General features: G+C 40.4%; 1 protein-coding gene across 5 annotated transcripts in view; it reads left to right on the forward strand.

The window, feature by feature from the left end:
• MCTP1 (multiple C2 and transmembrane domain containing 1) overlaps window positions 1-19,834 on the forward strand; it is a 230,857-nt gene that overhangs the window by 167,521 nt on the left and 43,502 nt on the right. For all 5 annotated transcript variants that reach the window (XM_063129601.1, XM_063129602.1, XM_063129603.1 and 2 more), the window contains one exon: window positions 11,439-11,558. In XM_063129601.1, the coding sequence (XP_062985671.1) occupies window positions 11,439-11,558 (120 nt within the window). The remainder of the gene's footprint in view (window positions 1-11,438; window positions 11,559-19,834) is intronic.

Genomic DNA, 19,834 nt, shown 5'->3' on the forward strand with positions numbered 1-19,834 from the left:
AGTGTAACCCCATCCAGAACTGGTTGACACACCTCCAAACCCAGGTTGTGGCCTTTGACAGTAAGCACCTCTGACTTGTCTGGATTCAGCTTCAGTTTGCTTTTCCTCATCCAGCCCATTACAGCCTCCAAGCATTCATTCAGAGGAGACACACTATCCTTAGCTGACACTTTTAACAAAGGCATTGAGAAATATATTTGGGTGTCATCGGCATACTGATAGCACCCCACCCCATGATCTCTCCCAGTGGTTTGTTGAGTTCAGCCCCTCTCAGAATTGCTGACGTGGACTGTTAAAGGTCCTTTAAAAGGTGTTTTTGAGCACTGTGCCAACTTCAACTTGTTTTAAATCTATACATCAGGTTGTGGGTTCCCTGGGGACTGCTTCATCAATTGCGTCAGAAGCTGTAAAACTGACACTTTCTGCATCCAACCCCTTTCATACACTGGAGAGGGGAGGATGAAATAGCATGAAAGGGCCTCCAAAGCTGAACTAGATTAGAGGCACACCACATATTTCAACCCCTGTGAGCAGGGAGTGGGCTGGGCCCTTTCCACCAGCTGCTAAACTCTGCTCTTGATAGCATGGCCACTTGCCAGCTTGTTTTGCTTTTTCAATTTCCCAGCTGCTGGGAATAGGATCACTATTTTCCATCATGTGATAAAGAAATGTCCATCCTGTTTAAGCACACATTTTATTGTAAGCAGCTTACAATAAACTAACATAACTAATATTATGTCAGTCCAGCACAACGAATAAACCATCAAGATGAATGCAGGCAATTGTGCTCTGCTTGAGATTAGGATAGGATAGATAACTTGCAAATGCCACCACCACCCCCGATCAATCTGGTATTAGTTGTGAGGAGTTACCTTAGATACTACAGGGTTTCTAAGATTAACCTAGAGAACCATTCCCTAACCTGGTGCCTTCCAGATGTTTAGGACTATAACTCCCAGCGTTCACCACCATTGGCCATGCTGGCTAGGGCTGATGGGAGTTGAAGTCCAAAACATCTGGAAGGCACCAGGATGGAGAAGACTGATCTAGAGTATTGTGTCTGTGCCTCATGTCCAAACAACAATGATGCAAAAAGAGGCTTGCTTAGTGGTTCCTCCCAGACTTCAGAGTTCTTATTCCCCAAAGGCACCCCATGCCCCCCTCCCAAACTGAGTATCCTTGGAAAGCAATGGACAGACTTTTCTGCTCAGATATTTAGTTGCTGTAGATAATTAACAATATACTTTTTCAAATAGTTATGTTTATACTTTAAATACTCTAGCTATAAGCTAAAATAATGTTTTTGTAAGGTTACTGCCTGAACTTATATAGGAAAGGATGCATTATAAGTTTAAAAGTTGTAAGCAGTCGAAGCTGTCCAGCGTAAGGCATGTTGATGTAAATACAAAATAGCTGGGGCAGGGGGCAGTTCTAACCCTCTAGCATGCTTAGAGCTGCTTTGCTTGCTACTAAATTCCTCCATCATCAAGTCATAGCAATTTTGTAGGTGATTGCCAAACCAGGGCCAGGAAATACTAGGAGCACTGACAGAAGAGGTTATAGTAGGGTGACTCCAGTTTAGGGGTAAGCTCAATGGAAGTACAGACAGCAGTGAGAAAATGTATAGGAACATCTTAGTAAAATGGTTGAAGCCATTTCTAAAGTATGCCACTACGTAAATACTGATTGTGTTTGTCTTGTATGCATAGTTTACTGTAAAATAAAAACAACTGTTCAGTTGCATTTCAAATTTATTCTTTACCTGCCTGCTAGCACAAACCTTATTTATAGAATTGATTGTAAAATGTTGCTTGTCAGCTACAAAGTTTAGAATAACATTTATGTAAATACTTACATTTCTGCTAGTCTTCCACACCTGTAGTTTCAAGGGAGAAGAAGAAATACATACAAAATACTGAAGAGCCATGTTTCTAAACACTTATTTTTATTCTGAAACAATTCACTATGAAGAATAATGTGAATCTCTGGGTGGCAGTCTCAAATTTTCAGGCAGAAAGCTAGGGTCATGTGTACACTGCACTAAAAGGCAACCCCCAAATTTTATGCCAAGCAAATCTGAAATTTTCAATCTGTGTACATCGTGCACACAGTATAGTTTGCCCCTCCCATTAATGGAAGAATTAAAAAGCTATGCAAGGTATTACAGATCCTATGATAACTAGAAATCCTATGTAGCACTTTCTGTTTTTGAGATAATTGCCAAGCAATGCCTCTTTCCAATTTTCATAGCCACAGGTCCTAGAAACTTGTTTGTGAATGTGTGATTTTTAAAAAATAAGAGCTGAAATTGGGAACCAAGCTAGACAACGTAAGAAATACTTGATCTCATTTCAAATGTCTTATTTAAAAAAAAATAGGCAGTGAGAGGGGTCTGTAGGGCAGGGGGTTTAGACCAGATGAAAATCTCCTCCCCTGCTCCCAATTTGAGAGCTGCTGTTTGCTCCAGGAGAGAAGCTACCATTGGTGATGTTGACTCCTGGGATAAATAGCAGCAGGATTTTCATCAAGACCATAGTGTGTGTGGGAAAGAGTCAGCCTTCCTTTCCACATGTCATAGTCACAATCCTCTTGTCTTCCCCAACTCATGCCTACTATTTCTTTTTTGTAGTCGATAAGGGGGTAGATAGACATTCATAATCAAAAGAACATTTAAACCAAATTTAACTATCAAAGCAGTGGCAAGTTGAGAGAGAGGCTTTACATTAGTTATAGAGGCGTATAACTTAGTTGAAATAAAGATACCTAGTCCACCTTTGTAGCGACCGCCTCTTTCACTCGTGGTTGATTTAAGAATAAAGGTCCTAAAACCATGCAAAGACAACTCCTCCTGGGACCATGTCTCTTGGAGTAGGAGTATATCAAATTTAGTAACATAATCTACAAATGTCAAATCTCTGACATATCAACCAGATTTCAATATGGTCCAGAGAAGGACGCGAACCTGTATCCTGTTTCCTGCAGTGGCCAACCAGATGTCTATGGGAAGCTCACAACCTGAACTTGAGGGCAAATAGCCCCTCCCTCTTTTGCTGCCATCCTGGTGGTATCACCTGGGAGACCACCTATACACCTTTGAGTTCCGTGATGGAAGAAGGGTGGTTATAATAAAAGGCTCCTTCAGGCAAAAAGGAAAAAAATTCTGAAGAGATCTTGCCTGTTTGGCTCAGCCCTGTGGGCAATAATAGTCTAGAATAAGATAGCTCTCGAGATTTCCGAATACTTCTGAACTTGGTCTATTTATTTAAAATACTTATGTATAGTATTTTTTAGGCTCAAGGTCGTTTACATCAAATATCATAGAAATATAAAACTACTGTTAAACGTAAAACCCCTAAAACATTTACAAAAATTAATAAAAATTAACAAATATTGTGGAGCCAAAAAATAGCTCCCTTGTGTTTCTGGGGACCATAGTTCAGTGTGATAGAGCACATGATTTGCATGCAAAAGGTCCCTGGTTTGATCCCTGGCTTCTACAGGTAGGGTGAGGAAAGAATCCTGCCTGAAACCCTCAAGAACCACTGCTTGTCAGTGTTGACAATATTTGGATAGATGAACCAATGGGCTGACGCAGCGTAAGGCAGCTTCCTATGTTCCTAATTACCCTGTCCCATATGTAGCTTGGATTGTGGTTGTGCCACTTCCTGTAGGCCACCATACACATGATGTACTGTGTATCTGCTATATGTATGATGGCAGGATATTTACATAAGTCTATTCTATCACATGTATTGTATTTTTTCAGTATTTCTAACCATGCTCTAAGGGGACTAGAAACTATCACTATGTGAAAGTAGTTTGTTGTGTGAAGTGTTCAGCTATAATCGACAGGGTGGTGCAATGCACCTATGAGAAAGGTTATAATGCTTGGGGCTATTTAGGTTGTAAAAAAGGCAAGTAAGGGAGAACATGGTAGAGGTGCATAAAATTTGTGGAGAAGGTGGATAGAGATACAATAAGGCTGACTCCAATGAAGCTGAATAGTGAGAGAGAGATTCAGGACAGATAAAAGGAAGAAATTCACACAGCCCATAGTCAAACTATGGAATTCACATGATGGCTTTAAAAGGGAATGAGACAAATTCATGGAGGGTAAGACGGTTCTATTGCCCTCATGTACTGTTTCTGAGCTTCCCTAGACATCTGGTTGGCCACTATGGGAACAGAACACTGGACCAAAAAGGACTTTGGCCTGATCCAGCAGAGCTCTTATGTTCTTCAACCTTTTCAGACAAAGGACTAATCTTTAACTCAAACATGTATTTGGGAACCCACTTAATTTTGTTCGTTTGTTTGCCATATGGTACTATGAAAAATAATACCAGTTGTATATGTAAATCTGAGTGAGTAAATAAGTGTTAAACTTTAGTTCAGAACGATATTACTTCATTGGCTACAATATTCGTATTCTAGGTGGATTCTTAAAATGTTTATCAAAGAGTGAATGCTCAAAGATATATCTTTGTTATGTATGAATGATTGCATATTGTTTAAAGAAATCATCTGTCAGAGCTCTCAGAAACTGGTCTGTCAAACACATCTTCTAGGATCTCACCTGAGCACTTTCAAGTTAAAATTATCTGACTCCAGCCATTCTGGCCACTTCCCTAGGCACGTTTAAGAACGTCTGAAGGAATTTGTGACAAGGAAAGCTGATTAAATTAGACTTTCCTACCACAATTTTTGCATTCAATGCAATCCACAATGGAGGGGGAGGGAGCATTTTTAAAGACCTCATCATTAGGTGAATGTTTACAGATTTCTATATTAAATGTGCTTTTTTCACTTCTGACTGACTTTTACCAATATGAAACTTATATCAGTAGCATGAATTTTTCATCAGTAATTCATGGACTACTAATGTGATGTTTGTATCTACAGACTCTGGGTCTTGCATTGTGGAATTGTCAGTATTTTCAAAGCAAAGTCACAGCACTTTCATCTTTAACTTCTATAAAATGATGTGAAATGTCACTACAAGATTGTAAGTGGAAAAAGGAAAGGAAAAATACAAAATTTAAATTAAGACAAGAAATTCTACAAGAGGTTTAGCCCTGAGCTAGCAAGTTTTATTTCTGCAGTACCTCCAAGCCAGTATCACTTGGGGCTGAAAGGCTGTGCACCCCTGACTTAACAAAACCCAAGGTAAGTGAAAACAAGCCAGCTTTGTAAGCCACACTTTGCTTTCACTGAACATAGTTAAAATTAACCACAGTTCATCAGATCCAAATGACACAACAAGAAGCAGTTAATCAAAAATGGAAGTGAGACCTTCCAAACTTCTCACACCTGCTCCAAAGAAGAAGGGGTTGGGGGGGGACACTTGTGCAAGCCTGAGAATTGCTACAGCTCCTTCTTATAACAAGCTGAGAGAGAGAAAGAGAGCCACTTTAGCCTGTTGCAGCAAAAACTATCAAGTCTTATAGTAACAGCATGTTTAAAATTAAGCATATTATGGCATAAACTTTTGTGGATAAGAATCAGTTTCATGTGAAGTGTTATCTTCAGTTGGGGTATGTTGGATGTGGGTAGGTATATAGAGGAGAAACAATGGTAAACAGTGATATTAAAATTTATTTAATTTATTTAAGGATTTTTTATCCCATTCATCAGACAAAAAGTCTTCTGAGCAGTTTACATATAATCAGTCAAACAAGGTAGGTTCTGCTTATGGTCTAAAAGGACACAGCACAAAAGGAAAAAGGAATGGTGAGGGAAGAGGAGGAAATTAAGTATTTCTACAGAGCCACTTTCGCCATTGATATATGATTTATGTTTGGACCCCTGGTGTGTACGATTAGACAAAATAGTATTCACGGTTTTGTGCTTGCTGGTTTAGAATTTAAAAATATTTCTATGCTGATTACCTCGTATTGTTTATTTCAAAACTCTAGTCATTTATTCCAGCTTTGATGAAATTGATTAATACTTTTGGTGATCTGTCCAATTATTCAATTAATTGGTCAAAGTCTGAATTAATGCTGATTGGAGATAATACATCTTCTACTGTGTTGGCTAGTAGGCAATTTCAATGGTGCTCTTATTTTATTACTTACTTGGGAATACTTATTCCCAGAGATTAGTTTAATCCCAGTTCTTTAAACTAAATTTGAATAAGTTGATTAATAAGATTGCATGAAATATAAATAGATGGGCACCATTAAAGTTGAGCTTGTGGGATAAAGTTAAGATGTTAAAGATAAATATCTGTCATGTACTGTAGCAGCTCCAGCTTTCTCTGGGAGACAAATGAGGCAAAGTGCTAGGCAATTTACAAAGCTTTAGTGCAAGCAATAAACACTTCTATAACACAAACTAGGCACCTTCTGTGAAACTCCCCCTTAGGCAAAAATTATGCAAACTGATCAAGACAATTGTCCGTTCAAAGAAAAGGCTTTTCAAATATACAAAACTTCAAGGTGGTTGATGTGTGGGCGATTTCTCATGCAATCTGTATGCCTGTCTCTTTGCCGCTAACCTCGCTGAACGTTTTAGTTTCTGGCGATTCCTAGCATCAAGTAAGGTTTCTGAATGCTCACCACCGGAAGTTGACTCCTTGTCCACTGGAGGCATAGAATTTGACCTTGAAGAAATAGAATTTGGCCTTGAAGAAATAGACTCTGGAGGGGGCAGATTTCCAGCTGACACCTCTCCCGTGTGAACCTCCTCCCCCACTGGCTCTAACTGCCTGGTGTCTGGCTCAGCGTCTTCTGAGTCTGAATCTGTTTCTGATTGATTACCTGCATCACCTGCTCCCAATGCAGGAACAGTAGGGCTATACATGACAATATCATTCCTCCAGATTGTTTGTTATACGTGGGATTCCTCTACTTATACCTGGCAAATATTTCCAAAAACTTAATGCTTTGTTTGTAAATTGTGTGGGGTGGGTGGGTGTTCTCTCCACCACGAATGGTAGGTTCTCGCTATATTAGTATAGACATACCCTCTTACCCAATTCTGACTGTTAGAGAGAAGTCGCATATAATATGCCTATTACAGTTTGACCCATTTTCTCATACTCAATTTATAAGGAAATCCATTTTTAAAATTTGGAAGGAAAATGTTTTTGTGGCAGATATGGACAGATACGTTGATTTTTAGTCTGTATCAATTATTGGGTCCAAACAATGAGTTTCTGTTGTTTTCAGTTTTGCATAGTTAATATAATTTGTGCCTAAATGGCACTACTTTCAGTTACAACACTTGTTGGAATATTTATTTATTTATTTATTTATTACATTTTTATACCGCCCAATAGCTGAAGCTCTCTGGGCGGTTCACAAAGGTTTGGTCCAGCCGCTTTTATAGCTTCAAAGCCTCCATTGTAAGCCTATGCGGCAGGGTCTTGCTATTTACTATTTTACTCTGTACAGCACCATGTACATTGATGGTGCTATATAAATAAATAAATAAATAAATAATAATAATAATAATAATAATAATAATAATATTGGAAACACAGCAGCTGACCAGTCATATTGACCCATGATTCATGTATATAAATACTTGTTACCAGTAAAGAAATATGATACCCAGGGTTTAAGATAGGAATGGACTATGGATGGAGTTTTATTTTAATATTACCTAAGGAGTAATTTAAAATATGGGATTTTGGCAGTACCTTATAATATCTTTTTGCTTTTGAGAGAATGTTCAAGGATGTTGGGATGTTTAGATTTGTGAAAACAAGGCATCATTTTTTTGGTTAAGCTTACTCTTCATTAGCCATTTAAAGTTAAAACCTTGGTTTACCTTTCAGCATTGATCACTCTTAAATGGGTTTACCTCCATTTAAAAGGAATGCATAGGAATGTTTAAAGTGGCTGGACAAGGCTCATTCTACAGTTTGAACAATTAAATGGTGTTTTGTGTGACTACCACATTTTAACCACATTTCCATGGCTTTATAAAGGATATAGTAGTAACATTCCCATCTCTTTTAAAAGCTGATTTGGCTCATACTTTATGGTAACTACTGTGAAAGTGGTGAAGCAAGCAGTGCTCATGGGAAGGCAGTACACCACCTAATCTAGCTCATGGACACCTCCTTTGCCACTTACCAGACTTCACACACACACACACTAAATATATATATGTATGTATGTATGTATATGAGAGAGGCTGGCATGCTATAAAGTGAAGCAGAATTCTCCATTGCCATCTTTATTTCCTGTAATGCAAATGTGTGTTTCTCTGAGCATCACCAGTTTGCCTTCTGTGAAATAGATTCTGTTTGTGGATTTTATATTTTAGGGTACAGACCCCCCCAATTCTGCTTTGTACTCAGTTTTTTTGGCCAAGTCTCTGAGCCCCATCAGTTCACCTTGCATGAAATGCATGTTAAATCACAAAACTGTGTTCAAAAGAGTAGTTTTGTGTTTTGTGTTTTGGAGCTCAGACTCCAACTCTGCTTTGTTTGTATTTAGGTTCTTGGGGAAGTTGCTTTTCTTTTAGCCTCAACAGTTTGCCATCTTCGGAAATGGGTGGTCAGCCATTTATTTTGTGAATGGGCAAGCACACACTTCCAGGGCAGCTTTCTGTGACAGAACACAGAAATCCCTCTCATAATTCCAAATGTGTGTACTAGACCAAAAAGTAAGGTGCTCCTACTGTGGTTGTTTGTGTACTGGACGTTTTGGTTAAGGGAAGATTTTGGAAGAAGTTCTCATGAGAACTGCCTAACTGTTTAGTTATCATAGTATTGGTGCAGCTACCTTAAAAACGTAAGAAGTGCCATGTTGAATCAGACGGAGGGTCCATCTAGTCTAGCACTCTGTTCACAAAGTGGCCAACCAGCCGTCAGCCAGGGACCAGCAAAGCAGGACACGGTGCAACAGCAACCTCCTACCCGTGTTCCTGAGTAACTGGTATTTATAGGCTTACTGCCTCAAATACTAGCGGTAGCACATACCATCAGGGCTAGTGGCCATTGATAGCCTTCTCCTCCAGGAATTTATCCAACCCCCTTTTAAAGCCATCCAAATTAGTGTCCATCACCACATCTTGTGTTAGTGAATTCCATAGTTTAACTATGCACTGTTCGAAGAAGTACTTCCTTTTATTTGTCCTGAATCTCCCACCAATCAGCTTTATGGATGGACTCCAGGTTCTGGTATTATGGGAGAAGGAGAAAAATGTCTCCCTATCCACATTCTCCATGCCATGCATAATTTTGTACACCACTATCATCTCCTCTTAGCCTTCTTTTTCCCAAACTTAACAATCCCGCGGTTGTAATCTTCCCTGATAAGGAGATGCTCCAACCCCTTAATAATTTTAGTTGCCCTTTTCTGCCCTTTTTCCAGCTCTACAATATCTTTTTTTAGGTGTTGTGACCAGAACTGTACACAGTATTCCAATACTTGAAGTTAGGTTTTTTGGCCCCAACATGCATCGCCTTACACTTGCCTATATTGGTAACCACATCTGCCATTTGTCTGCCCACTCACCCAACTTAGAGAGATCCCTTTGGAGCTCCTCACAATCCCTTTTTGTTTTAACAACCTTAAATAATTTGTTGTCATCAGCAAACTTGGCCACTTCACAGGCTAATTATAGGGCTGTTGTCTAATTTATGCAAAACTTAGCTGATTAATCATGAGTTTTCATTCATGAATTGGTTAAATCTCCATAAGCCTGCATATGAATAAAAATATTTCTGAAATAAAAGGCATTCTTTGTTGTTAAATGAAGTATGGCTCTATGCAGTTACTATCTTAAGAGGCTTTGCGTCCTGCGTGAGAGGGCACAGGAGAAGAATGCCTCTTCTAAGATAGTGTCCTGGTTCGCCCACAGGTGCCAATTTGCCGACTCAAGCCTCCACCACAGCTTCTTGTGTCATCTGAACCCAGCAAGGCTGGCTTGTTGGGGTGGTTAATAAGCCACCTCACAACCTTACAACAGGCCATAGGTTTGTTAACCACCCCAACAACAAACCCTTGCCAGGTTCAGATAACATCGCAAGCTGTGCCCAGCAAGGGTAATTATGTAAATTGGGCCAGCATGTGATCAGCATGCACAGTGTGGTTAAAAAGCTACTGTGGCTTATTAACTACACATGTTGTGCAAACTGGGCCAGCATCTGCCACCTGTGGTTTGGGGTGTGTGTTTAGTATGAATGATAACAACAAAAGATCTCCTGTTTACTTGGAAGCTATCAAAAGCTCTTTGATTTAATCAATGGAATGTTATAACCTTAATTAGAACAAATGTTGAACAACAAATACCATGTTTTCACATGTATATATTCCTTATTATTTCATTTATGAAAGGATTCCTTTTATCAGTTCAAGTGAACAAAAAACCAGCCAAATGCATCATTTCTTGTGTGTTAAAACTGGAATCTTATCTAGCCAGATCTTCCAAGTGGCTACTCTTCTCAGGGACAGTCTACTTTTAGACAGAGTGAGTTAGTTGGCTTAGGGCTTATCTACACTAAGCAGGATATTCCACTATGAAAGTGGTATATAAAAAGCAGGAGCCACACTACTGCTATATAGCGGTATTGAAGTGCACTGCAGGATTTACACTACTGCTTTGTAGTGGTACTGAAGTGCACTGACAACTGTTGAGGCCCATGACACATCTACACCAAGCAAGATATAGCACTATGAAAGTGGTATGAAAGCAGTATATGGTATGTGTCAATGGGCCCCATCAGTTGTCAGTCCACTTCAATACCGCTATAAAGTAGTAGTGTGGCTCCTGCCTTTTATATACCATTTTCATAGTGGAATATCCTGCTTGGTGTGGATGAGCCCTTAGGCTGCAGATGCTGAGAGGTGGCTGCAAGGTTTTGGAGGGGACAGCTGTGTGCTACTTGGTCTGCCCTGTGACCCCTAAGCTAGCCTGCTGCCTTCAGGTGCAGCAAAGGATACTATCCCATTGTCAATGTTGAAGAAAGAATAAACTGCCAGACCACTTCACTTGTACATGAAATGGGAGAGGAGCATCTTCTTCTTTGCCTCGGGCAGCAAAACGTCCTGGGCCAGCCCTGACCACTTTCCTACCCAGCTCAACTGTTAGGATTCTAAAGTTACACTTTCCCTTTCCATGTCAGCAATAATCCAAATGCTGATCTCCATTAAACTTGTATAATATAATGTAGACTTTAAAGCACACTTCCCAATGACTGTAGATTTCTCAACACTTGTTTGCTAGTCTCTGATATCCTGGAGGAACTATGACGACAAGCGGCTGCTACTCATATTGACAGCATTGAAATGCTGCCAAAGAAGAAAATGAATGGTTTTTTTATTTTGTTTGAGATAAAGTAGCATATTTAGCAGACTGTTTAATCAAGGATTTTGTGTCAGAGATAATTTCTTCGTATAACTTGTGCTCTTCTATGCTTTGCATATTGTAGTTCCAGGAAAACTAAAGATGGATAACCACTGTTTTTCTGTTTGTTGTAGCTCTTTCTGTTTGTGACTTGGAATTTTGAGCTCTACATGATTCCTTTGGTCTTGTTGCTACTGTTGGTGTGGAATTACTTCCTGATCATCTCAGGGAAGGATAACAGACAACACGATACAGTAAGTCTCTTTAAAATATGGTGAGATTTTTCATACATATGTCTTCCACTGTGACAGAAATTTGATTTAGGTGCTGATTCTCCCCAGAGAGATATCAGGAGGAAGCCCCTTGGGCTCATGCAAGTCTCCTGCTCTCCTCAGCCTTGGAAGAAGAGAATGTCAAAACAGGGAGATCCCATGATTTGGCATGAGAGGTGTTTCATGAACAGACCTGGAAGACTAATAACTTTTTTTTAAGGGCCGAGGAGACTGTGAAAAATGCTTTCCACTGGGTGCAAAGTGGTGAACCCTGAAACAATAACAAAAATCTTCTGGCATTTCTCAGATGAAAATAGAGATGCTTTGGTGCATGAGTGGAAGGGGATTGGAGCACAGTCTGGCAGCCCAGTGGTGTGTGCCCCCCCCCAAAAGACAGTGGTGGAGCCAACACAATCCAGCCACTGATTGTGTGGAAAGGTATAACTAAAGAGGATGCAAACAGTTAGTTCCACATGACGAAAATAGTGTAAAAAATACATTTATTAGGCACTACGTTACATGTTTATACTTTAAAAGGATATTAGTCTGATTTTGTAGCTGAGGAACAATGAAGCATAGCAAAAAGTAATTAGCTGAAGATTGGTGTATCCATAGCAGAAATGCTTATAAACAAAGCAGTTAAGAGTGCCCCTGAGCATATGCAGAGTGTTTTGCCCACATTGAGCTCAGTCTATCTTTCAATAGCTATTAGCCATGATTGCTAGATGAAGACTGGATTTGCACAACCCGCCAACCAACTATGTTCCCCCCCGCAAACAAACCATCAATGGTTGACATATTTTCCTGTGCCTGTGATAGCTCTTCCAATGGTGCCCAAACAGCACCATGGAGGGTCTGTCCTAGGCACCCCTTTCACCCCTGCTGATCCCCCCTCCCAACTCTGATTGTGATCTTCATCATGATCGGACCTCTTTTTAAAAATTGCCTGGCTCCCTTTTGTGCAAAGGTAGGCTGCGAAAAAGAAAAACTGAAAATTGTGGGTGGTTGTGGGGAACCATACCCATGATTTTCAGGAGGATCAGATTGAAAATCCAATGGAAGCCTATGGAGATTGTTTCCCATAGGTTTCCATTGGATTTTCAAAGTGCCTCTCCTGAAAACTGGATGGGGGCGGGGGAACCCAACCAAGGACCCATGGGGGTGGGAGTGATTCCACCCCATCTGATTTTCAGAAGGGGCACTTTTTAATTACTTTCCAAGCCCCGATTTTGCACAAAATGGGGCCAGGTTAATAAAAAAGGAGAAATGATTCCAATCATGATCAGAAATGGGAAGGGGGCCTTTGCGGCAGACAAGAGAGGTCTACTGCCAGGTCCCCTGGGATGCAGGGTGGAGAACTTAGGGGGAGGGGGACAAAGGGTAGCCAACCTACTCACAGTGGGTTAGTTGCGCAATTGTCTGGCAGTGCACCACACATCCAGGGTGGGTTGTTTGCAACAACTCACTCTGCATGGCTAGCGTGTTGTGTGTCCATTCTCAGCAACAGTCTGCCACTGAATACCAGTTGCTAGGCAGCAAGGGTAGCACTGGGCTATTACCTTTAAGCTCTGCTTGTGTGCTTCCTGGGGGCAAGAGTGGGAAACCAAATGCTAAGCTACATGGATGTTTGGTTTGATTCAACAGGTCTCTTAAGTTCTTAATTGTAATAAGCATTAAAGAAAATTAAAATGCAGGATCTCAGAAGGCCTTTGTCACTAGAAAACCTCTCCTACATAACAATCTCAGTTTCCCAATCAATTGCAGCATTGAGAGACTTTAATATGCTTCAGATCAATGACATTATTCACCAAGTTGCTGTCTGATTATGACAGATGAACCCATTTTATCTCATCACTTTTAAGTGTCAGGAAAGCCTTCTCTTCCTTTACGCATGCATTGTGCCACTTTGTAACATTACTTAGCGAACTTCTTTTCAGTTCTGACATTTGCCACAACAAAATTAGCAATATTCAAATCATCTTGCTACAAATGCCATTAATCTTTTATCTAGCTCAGGATAAATTTTTGCTTCCCCCCTTTTTTGTTGTTGTTGCAATGATGGATAAAAATGTTTAGAAATCCTAATTTTTTATGTGACAGGGATTTTCCCTTGGTGAGGACTAAGCACAGGGCCTTTTGATTAGTGGCACCTGTTCTTTGGCATCCTCTCCTCAGAGAAACTTGCTCAGCTTGCTTTATTCTCAGTTTACAGGAATTATTGAAACCTTTCTTCTCCTTCTCCTTCTCCTTCTTCTTGGAGGACTAAAATGTGTAGACAATAACTCATTATAGCTTGGGTTCATAAATATACACAGCACTCTAAATAAATGCACATGGACCTTTTAAACACTGAGTACTACTCATGTTCACTGAGGTAATAGACTGGATTTCCCATCTACCTGTGATTTTGGGTGAAGTGGGGGGTATTATTATTATTATTATTATTATTATTATTATTATTATTATTATTATAATATATCACCCAATAGCCAAATTTCTCTGGGTCATTCAGAAAAATTACAACCCACAAGTACAAGAAGCCTCTTCTCTCCAGCTGCCCTGCATTTTTGCTAGACAGGCAATCTCACCTGTCTAGCAGCAGTGCTTCAGTGGGGGAGGGAAGGACGCTAAGGCGGCCATTGGAAAAAGTCATATGGCTGCAGCCTTGTTCTCCTCTGTTCCTAACCCCCAGGAACACCCTCTGTTCCAATCACTGTGCTCCGTTTCTGATGTAACCAGGACCATGCTGGTTATAGGAGAGAGGGGGACCATGATTTCTGAGTTCTAAGGAAGGAACCGTGATCCCGACCTTAAAGACCAGAAACTGAACAATCCTATGTCCCCCCACATGCTGTCTGGGGCACACATTGCTCCATAAAACAGTTACAGTGAGGTCTTGGACCTGTTGAATATGTGCAGTTGTGTTCCAGATCTGTGTGTGTGTGTGTGCTCTGTGTTAGTGTGAGCCACAAGTATTTGATGATTTATGCATGTGTATGTGTGTGTGTGTGTGTGTGTTGTTAGACACATTTCTTTTCTGTGTTGGTGCCATGTATTCACATTGTTCTAATTTATTTGTGAATACATCTTGCGATGAAACCTAATGGTGAATTCACACAAGCCTGTCTATCTGATGACTGCAATGTCAAGTGATGAGTTAAAAGCAGACACCCATTCCATGTACCCAATGAAGCTCTTACCAGGGCAACAAAAAGACTACTGTAATGCAGTCTTGTGGGGCTCTCCTTGTGTCTGGTTCAGAAGTTGCAGCTAGTGCAGAATGCAGCAGCTAGAGTGCTCATTAGGACATCCAGCTATGCTCAGATAACATCTGTGTTAAAAGAACTGCACTGGCTGCTGATTGGCTACCAAGCCATGTTCAAGTTCATGTTATTAACATACAAAGCAGTCCACCTTTCTTTATATATACCCAGACAACTTCTAAAATCAGAGGAGGCATTGGTGGTGGTCATTCAGAAATTAACAGAACATTGCCACGGAATATCTTGACGGTGTTCCTTCTCAATTGCAGCACCTACCCTTTGGAAAACCCTCCCTCGTGAAGTTTGGGAGGCAGAAAACGTCATATGTCTCAAGTGCTTCCTGAAAACACATTTGTTCACCCAGGCTTTTCCTGGCTTCTAATTAAGTTAATCATCCTGCTCCATCTTACTGGTCCTTGAATTGCTCTGTCTTATTATTGTATTTGGAATTATTTTAATATTGTATTTTAAATGTGATTTTAATATTTATATGTGAACTCCTTAGGGATTTTATCTTTTTAAGCATATGGAAGTATTACAAACACATAAATAATGTTTAATTTCTAGCTGCCACAAAAGCGTTCTATGCTGCAGCAAATTAACACAGCTATTCTTCCAGTAGTTAATACTACTAAACAGCTTTGTGAAGGAAGGCTGAAAGTTGACAGTATCAACCAGTAGCTTTTTACGTATTTATGACTTTAATCCCAACTTTCCAGCTTGTGTCCAAGACATCCCATGCAGCTGAAACAACACATACAAAAAACAATAAAGGGGGGGCGCTACATGGTGGGAATCTACACTGGTGTTATTCTAACGTTTTGAATGGGTTACTGTGACGAACAACGTCACGTGACCCTGGGTCTCCAACGTTGTAAATGAGTTCTACTTACCGGTCCTATTTCTTAGTTCCAGCGTGGCTACAGATTCATGTGCCTTGTTCTACCGGTAATTTTCCTCTCCCAATCCAGAGCTGCTGGGTTTGCTCCGCCCACTTCCTGTTCTCCTTCCTTCGCCCCGTTTGCTATCTTATCTGCTACAGCAGATAAATCACATCAGCCTTATACTGTGCAATCACTGACAATCGCATGCAAAGGACTCAGAAGTTTTCCACCTTAGAATCTGCTTTTATTGTGAAGTACTCCCATGCAACCTGCCTTAAAATTTGAATCAAATTGGGTCATCGGTTGAATTTTTATGATTTTTTTTTTAACATTTCCCCCCTCTTTGCAAAGGAGCTGAGGAGCACTCAAAGGATTGCTGTAGCTTCGTGCAGGAAAATTAACAAGGGTCTCTTGCTCCCAGTCCAAAACTCATGACCAGCTGGGGCTTAAACAGGGCTGCTGCTAAAACTTTTCAATTTGGTCTCCCATCCAAACCCTGACAAGACCCAACCCTGCTTAGTTTCAGTAAAGTGGCTGGCTCCTATGTGTTCAGGCAATTCCCTGGGACTTGTGTTAAGATGTTTTGGGAGTGAGTGAGTTTGTGTGTGCTTATGACTATTGCCCTGCACTGCTGGCTAGGAATGAGGCAGGCAGTGGGCGGAGCAAACCCAGCAGCTCAGAGCAACCCTGAACAATGGAAAGGATTTAACAATGTGCCCTGCAGTAACGTTACAGCTAAACATAAGTCACGCTAGTATGCCCCGTGATTCAGAGAACCGATACAGAGAACCACGTTAGAAAGGGACACTAGCAATGTTATAAGACTAGTGTAGATCCGGCCCTGGTGAGATTTCTCTAGCTGTGGGTTTCCTGCAGTGAGCAAAGGGTTGGCCTAGATGGCCTACAAGCCTGCCCCCCTCCAACTTTAAACAATTCTGAAACAACACATAAAAACAGCTTTTGGGAAGCATATGGACTAAAAACATCATATATCAGTTAGGCCAAAGACAGCCAGAACTAACAAGTTTTCACTTGGCATCAAAATGCCTTTAAGAAAGGTCCAGACTGATCTCCCAATGAAAGTAGTGCTGTAGCCTGGTGTTCTCCAATATTCCCACCAGATTATTTTATTTTATTTATTTATTGCACTTACATACTGCTCCCATAGCCAGGGCTCTCTGGATGGTTTACAGAAATTCTAAAATTAAGATAAAACAAGTATACAAAATTTAAAATTCTAAAACACAGAACATACACACATAAAGCATTAAAGCATAAAGCTGTGGCTCTGATGGTGGTTAGACCTAAAACAGGGCATTCCCTGAACACCTAAGTGAATGAGCAGGATCGTAAGGGAGGAGACAGCTCTTTTAACTTAGTTCCATGAATGGGTGTATGGAGAAAAGCTGTTGCATGTAAATCACTTATTAAATATAGCAGTATGTGTTTCAGTTTCAGAGTGAGAGCCGGCCTACTCAATGCAATGTAATCCTGGAGTATGCGCTGGCTCTTTATAGGGAAGAAGTGGCTACAAAGCACAAGATGGGGATGGCTGACAGCAGCAGGAAAAAAAGGATGCCTTGCAGTGCAAAAGTAATTGTAAAACACTAAGCCAGCAAGAGAACAAACGATGCTTTAAGTGCTGACAGAAGCCCCAGACACAGGGCAAACTACACATTAGATTTAAAATATTCTCAACTAACGTGCTCAGAATGGTCACATCTTTCTTTAGCAAAAGCAACCACAGGGCCTCTGAACTGGATTGAAACTGGGGTATAGGGGATTTAATCCTACTTCTAATGCTGTTTCCCCCCCAAAAAAAAATTGCAACTGATATTGTTGTTTATCCTTGAAGGTGCTATTTGATGAGAGGTGTTTGGATTTTCTCAAAAATTATCGCAAAATAGTGAACTTTAGAATTGATATAACTCCGTAGATTTTGATGCACAAAACGTTCTTAGTATAAAGAACATGACTAATTTTAACTTTGGTGTCAAGATTTAATTGAATAGCTATGGGCTTCATCCAACATTGTGTGAGCAGATGTCTGCTTGTTTCCCCTCTTCTACCGGCGCACTCCCTTAAATCTACTCCAACCCTCTAGAGCAAATGTGGAGTAAGTGCAGGGGAATGTAGAGGGAGGGGGACCCTGATCCCCTAGTGGTGTCTGTTCCACTGGCAGAAGAACATCAAAACCAAATTCTGTAAAAACAGATCTACAAGCAGCATGCGTTCTTAGGAAAAGATAATGTTTAAAAGTATCTGAATTATATGTAGAAGCTGATGGTGATAGAGAAGGTAAATAAAAATCTACAAAGTGAATCAATCCAATATTTGCTATGGTCAAGTCTGGTAGAGACTAAATAAAAATATATTTGGACTCAAGAGACATAAACAAAACAGTTCTAAGCAAACATAACCCTAAAAAGTTAGCAAGAGCAGAACTTTATACAGACTTTGGTGCCAGTAATAAATTTTGACAATTACAAGGCTCCATCTGATGAGCGTTTTACTGCACGCTCATTACTGGGCACTCACGGATTGCTCACATGGCATCATCTGCCTCTCATGCGTCTTCCGCCCCCTCTGGCCTTTGTTGCACCACAAAAAAATCCAGAAAAAGTCCAGTTGCTGCTCTCTTCTACCAGACTGAATAGGCCTAATTACTTCCTGTTTTCATGAAGCAACTTTGGAGCGAGGGCAGAGAAGCTTTTAGTGGGACAGCAGACATTACAGGCTGGGACCATTCAATGCACCAATTGGCAAGAACAGATTTATAAAGATTATCAGATTATTATTTATTTATTTATTTATTTATTTATTTATTTATTTATTTATATAGCACCATCAATGTACATGGTGCTGTACAGATTACACAGTAAATAGCAAGACCCTGCCGCATAGGCTTACAATCAGATGGCATATTTATATCCCCAGAGGCATACCAATGAAGTGATTCAACAGACTTTTGAGGAAAGATCAAACAAAACACAGACAGATTGAGGGCAGTTCCTAGATATTTGTGCAGAGAACTTCCTGTTTGGTAAAGTTTGAGGGCTTAATGAAGGCCCCAGAGATCAGCTCTGTCCTTCATGCCCACCTCCCTGGTCACTGATGCTGCAAGGCAGGGGTGAGCAACCTGTGGACCTCCATATGTTTTGGCCTATAACTCCCTTCAGCTCCAGCCAGCATGGCCAGTGGTGAGGGATGATAGCAGTTGTAGGACAAAGCATTTCCTTCTCATAAAAATGTGAACACCAGTGGTTGTGCCAAAGTTGTAGTGTTACAACCCATTACTTGAAGACAGCTAGGCCTTAGGTAGATGGGGCTTTATCCATTGAGGGTGGGGTGAGAGGGAGTGGGGATTTTTTTTTAAAGGACTTACCTTTTGCATACGAGCACTTGTGTGTTCCTGTCTAAAAAAAAATGGCGGGCGTGACACCTCTCCCTCTGAGGTCATCACGTGCCTCATGTGAACAGAGGGGGAGATCTCGCGATCAAATATTGTGGGATCTTCACCCCTCCATCGTGCTAGACTGCTAGGTCTAGCTGAGGCCCTTGTATTAAAATAAAATAAAAAAGCTGTTGATCATTATTAACTTCATCTTTCTGAGTATCTCAAAATGATTATCAAATCAATTTATTAAATATTTAGACCAGGACAAGTGTATAGTTTCATGAAGAAAGGATGGTTATACACATTCCCTTTTGCATTACAAAGATAGATAGGGAAGTCTTTGTTCATATACTATAACTTGGTTGATGCTGCAATTCACACAAGTTGTATAATAATTCACTGTTACTCACCCAGCACTACATGTTAAGTCCTCTTAGCGATCCAACCTCCTCCTGTTGGTATAATGTTCTACTTATTATTGGAGACTAGTTGTTCAAACATTACAGTCCCCATGTCATCACCACTGAAAAAAGCACCAACCCCCCCCCCCCACACACACACTATAGAATGTGTAAACATGTGATTGGAGCTGGTCGTGTGAAGTGTCTCCCTATTAGCATTATGACTACTGAACAGCCTGTTTGTGTCATTAGAGGCTGAAGTAGCTAGGCTGTTAAATTCGTAATGCCAACTGAAAGAAATAATGCTTTTCAA

Source organism: Elgaria multicarinata, chromosome 6, assembly GCF_023053635.1.
Source record: "Elgaria multicarinata webbii isolate HBS135686 ecotype San Diego chromosome 6, rElgMul1.1.pri, whole genome shotgun sequence".
Lineage (NCBI taxonomy): Eukaryota > Metazoa > Chordata > Lepidosauria > Squamata > Anguidae > Elgaria > Elgaria multicarinata.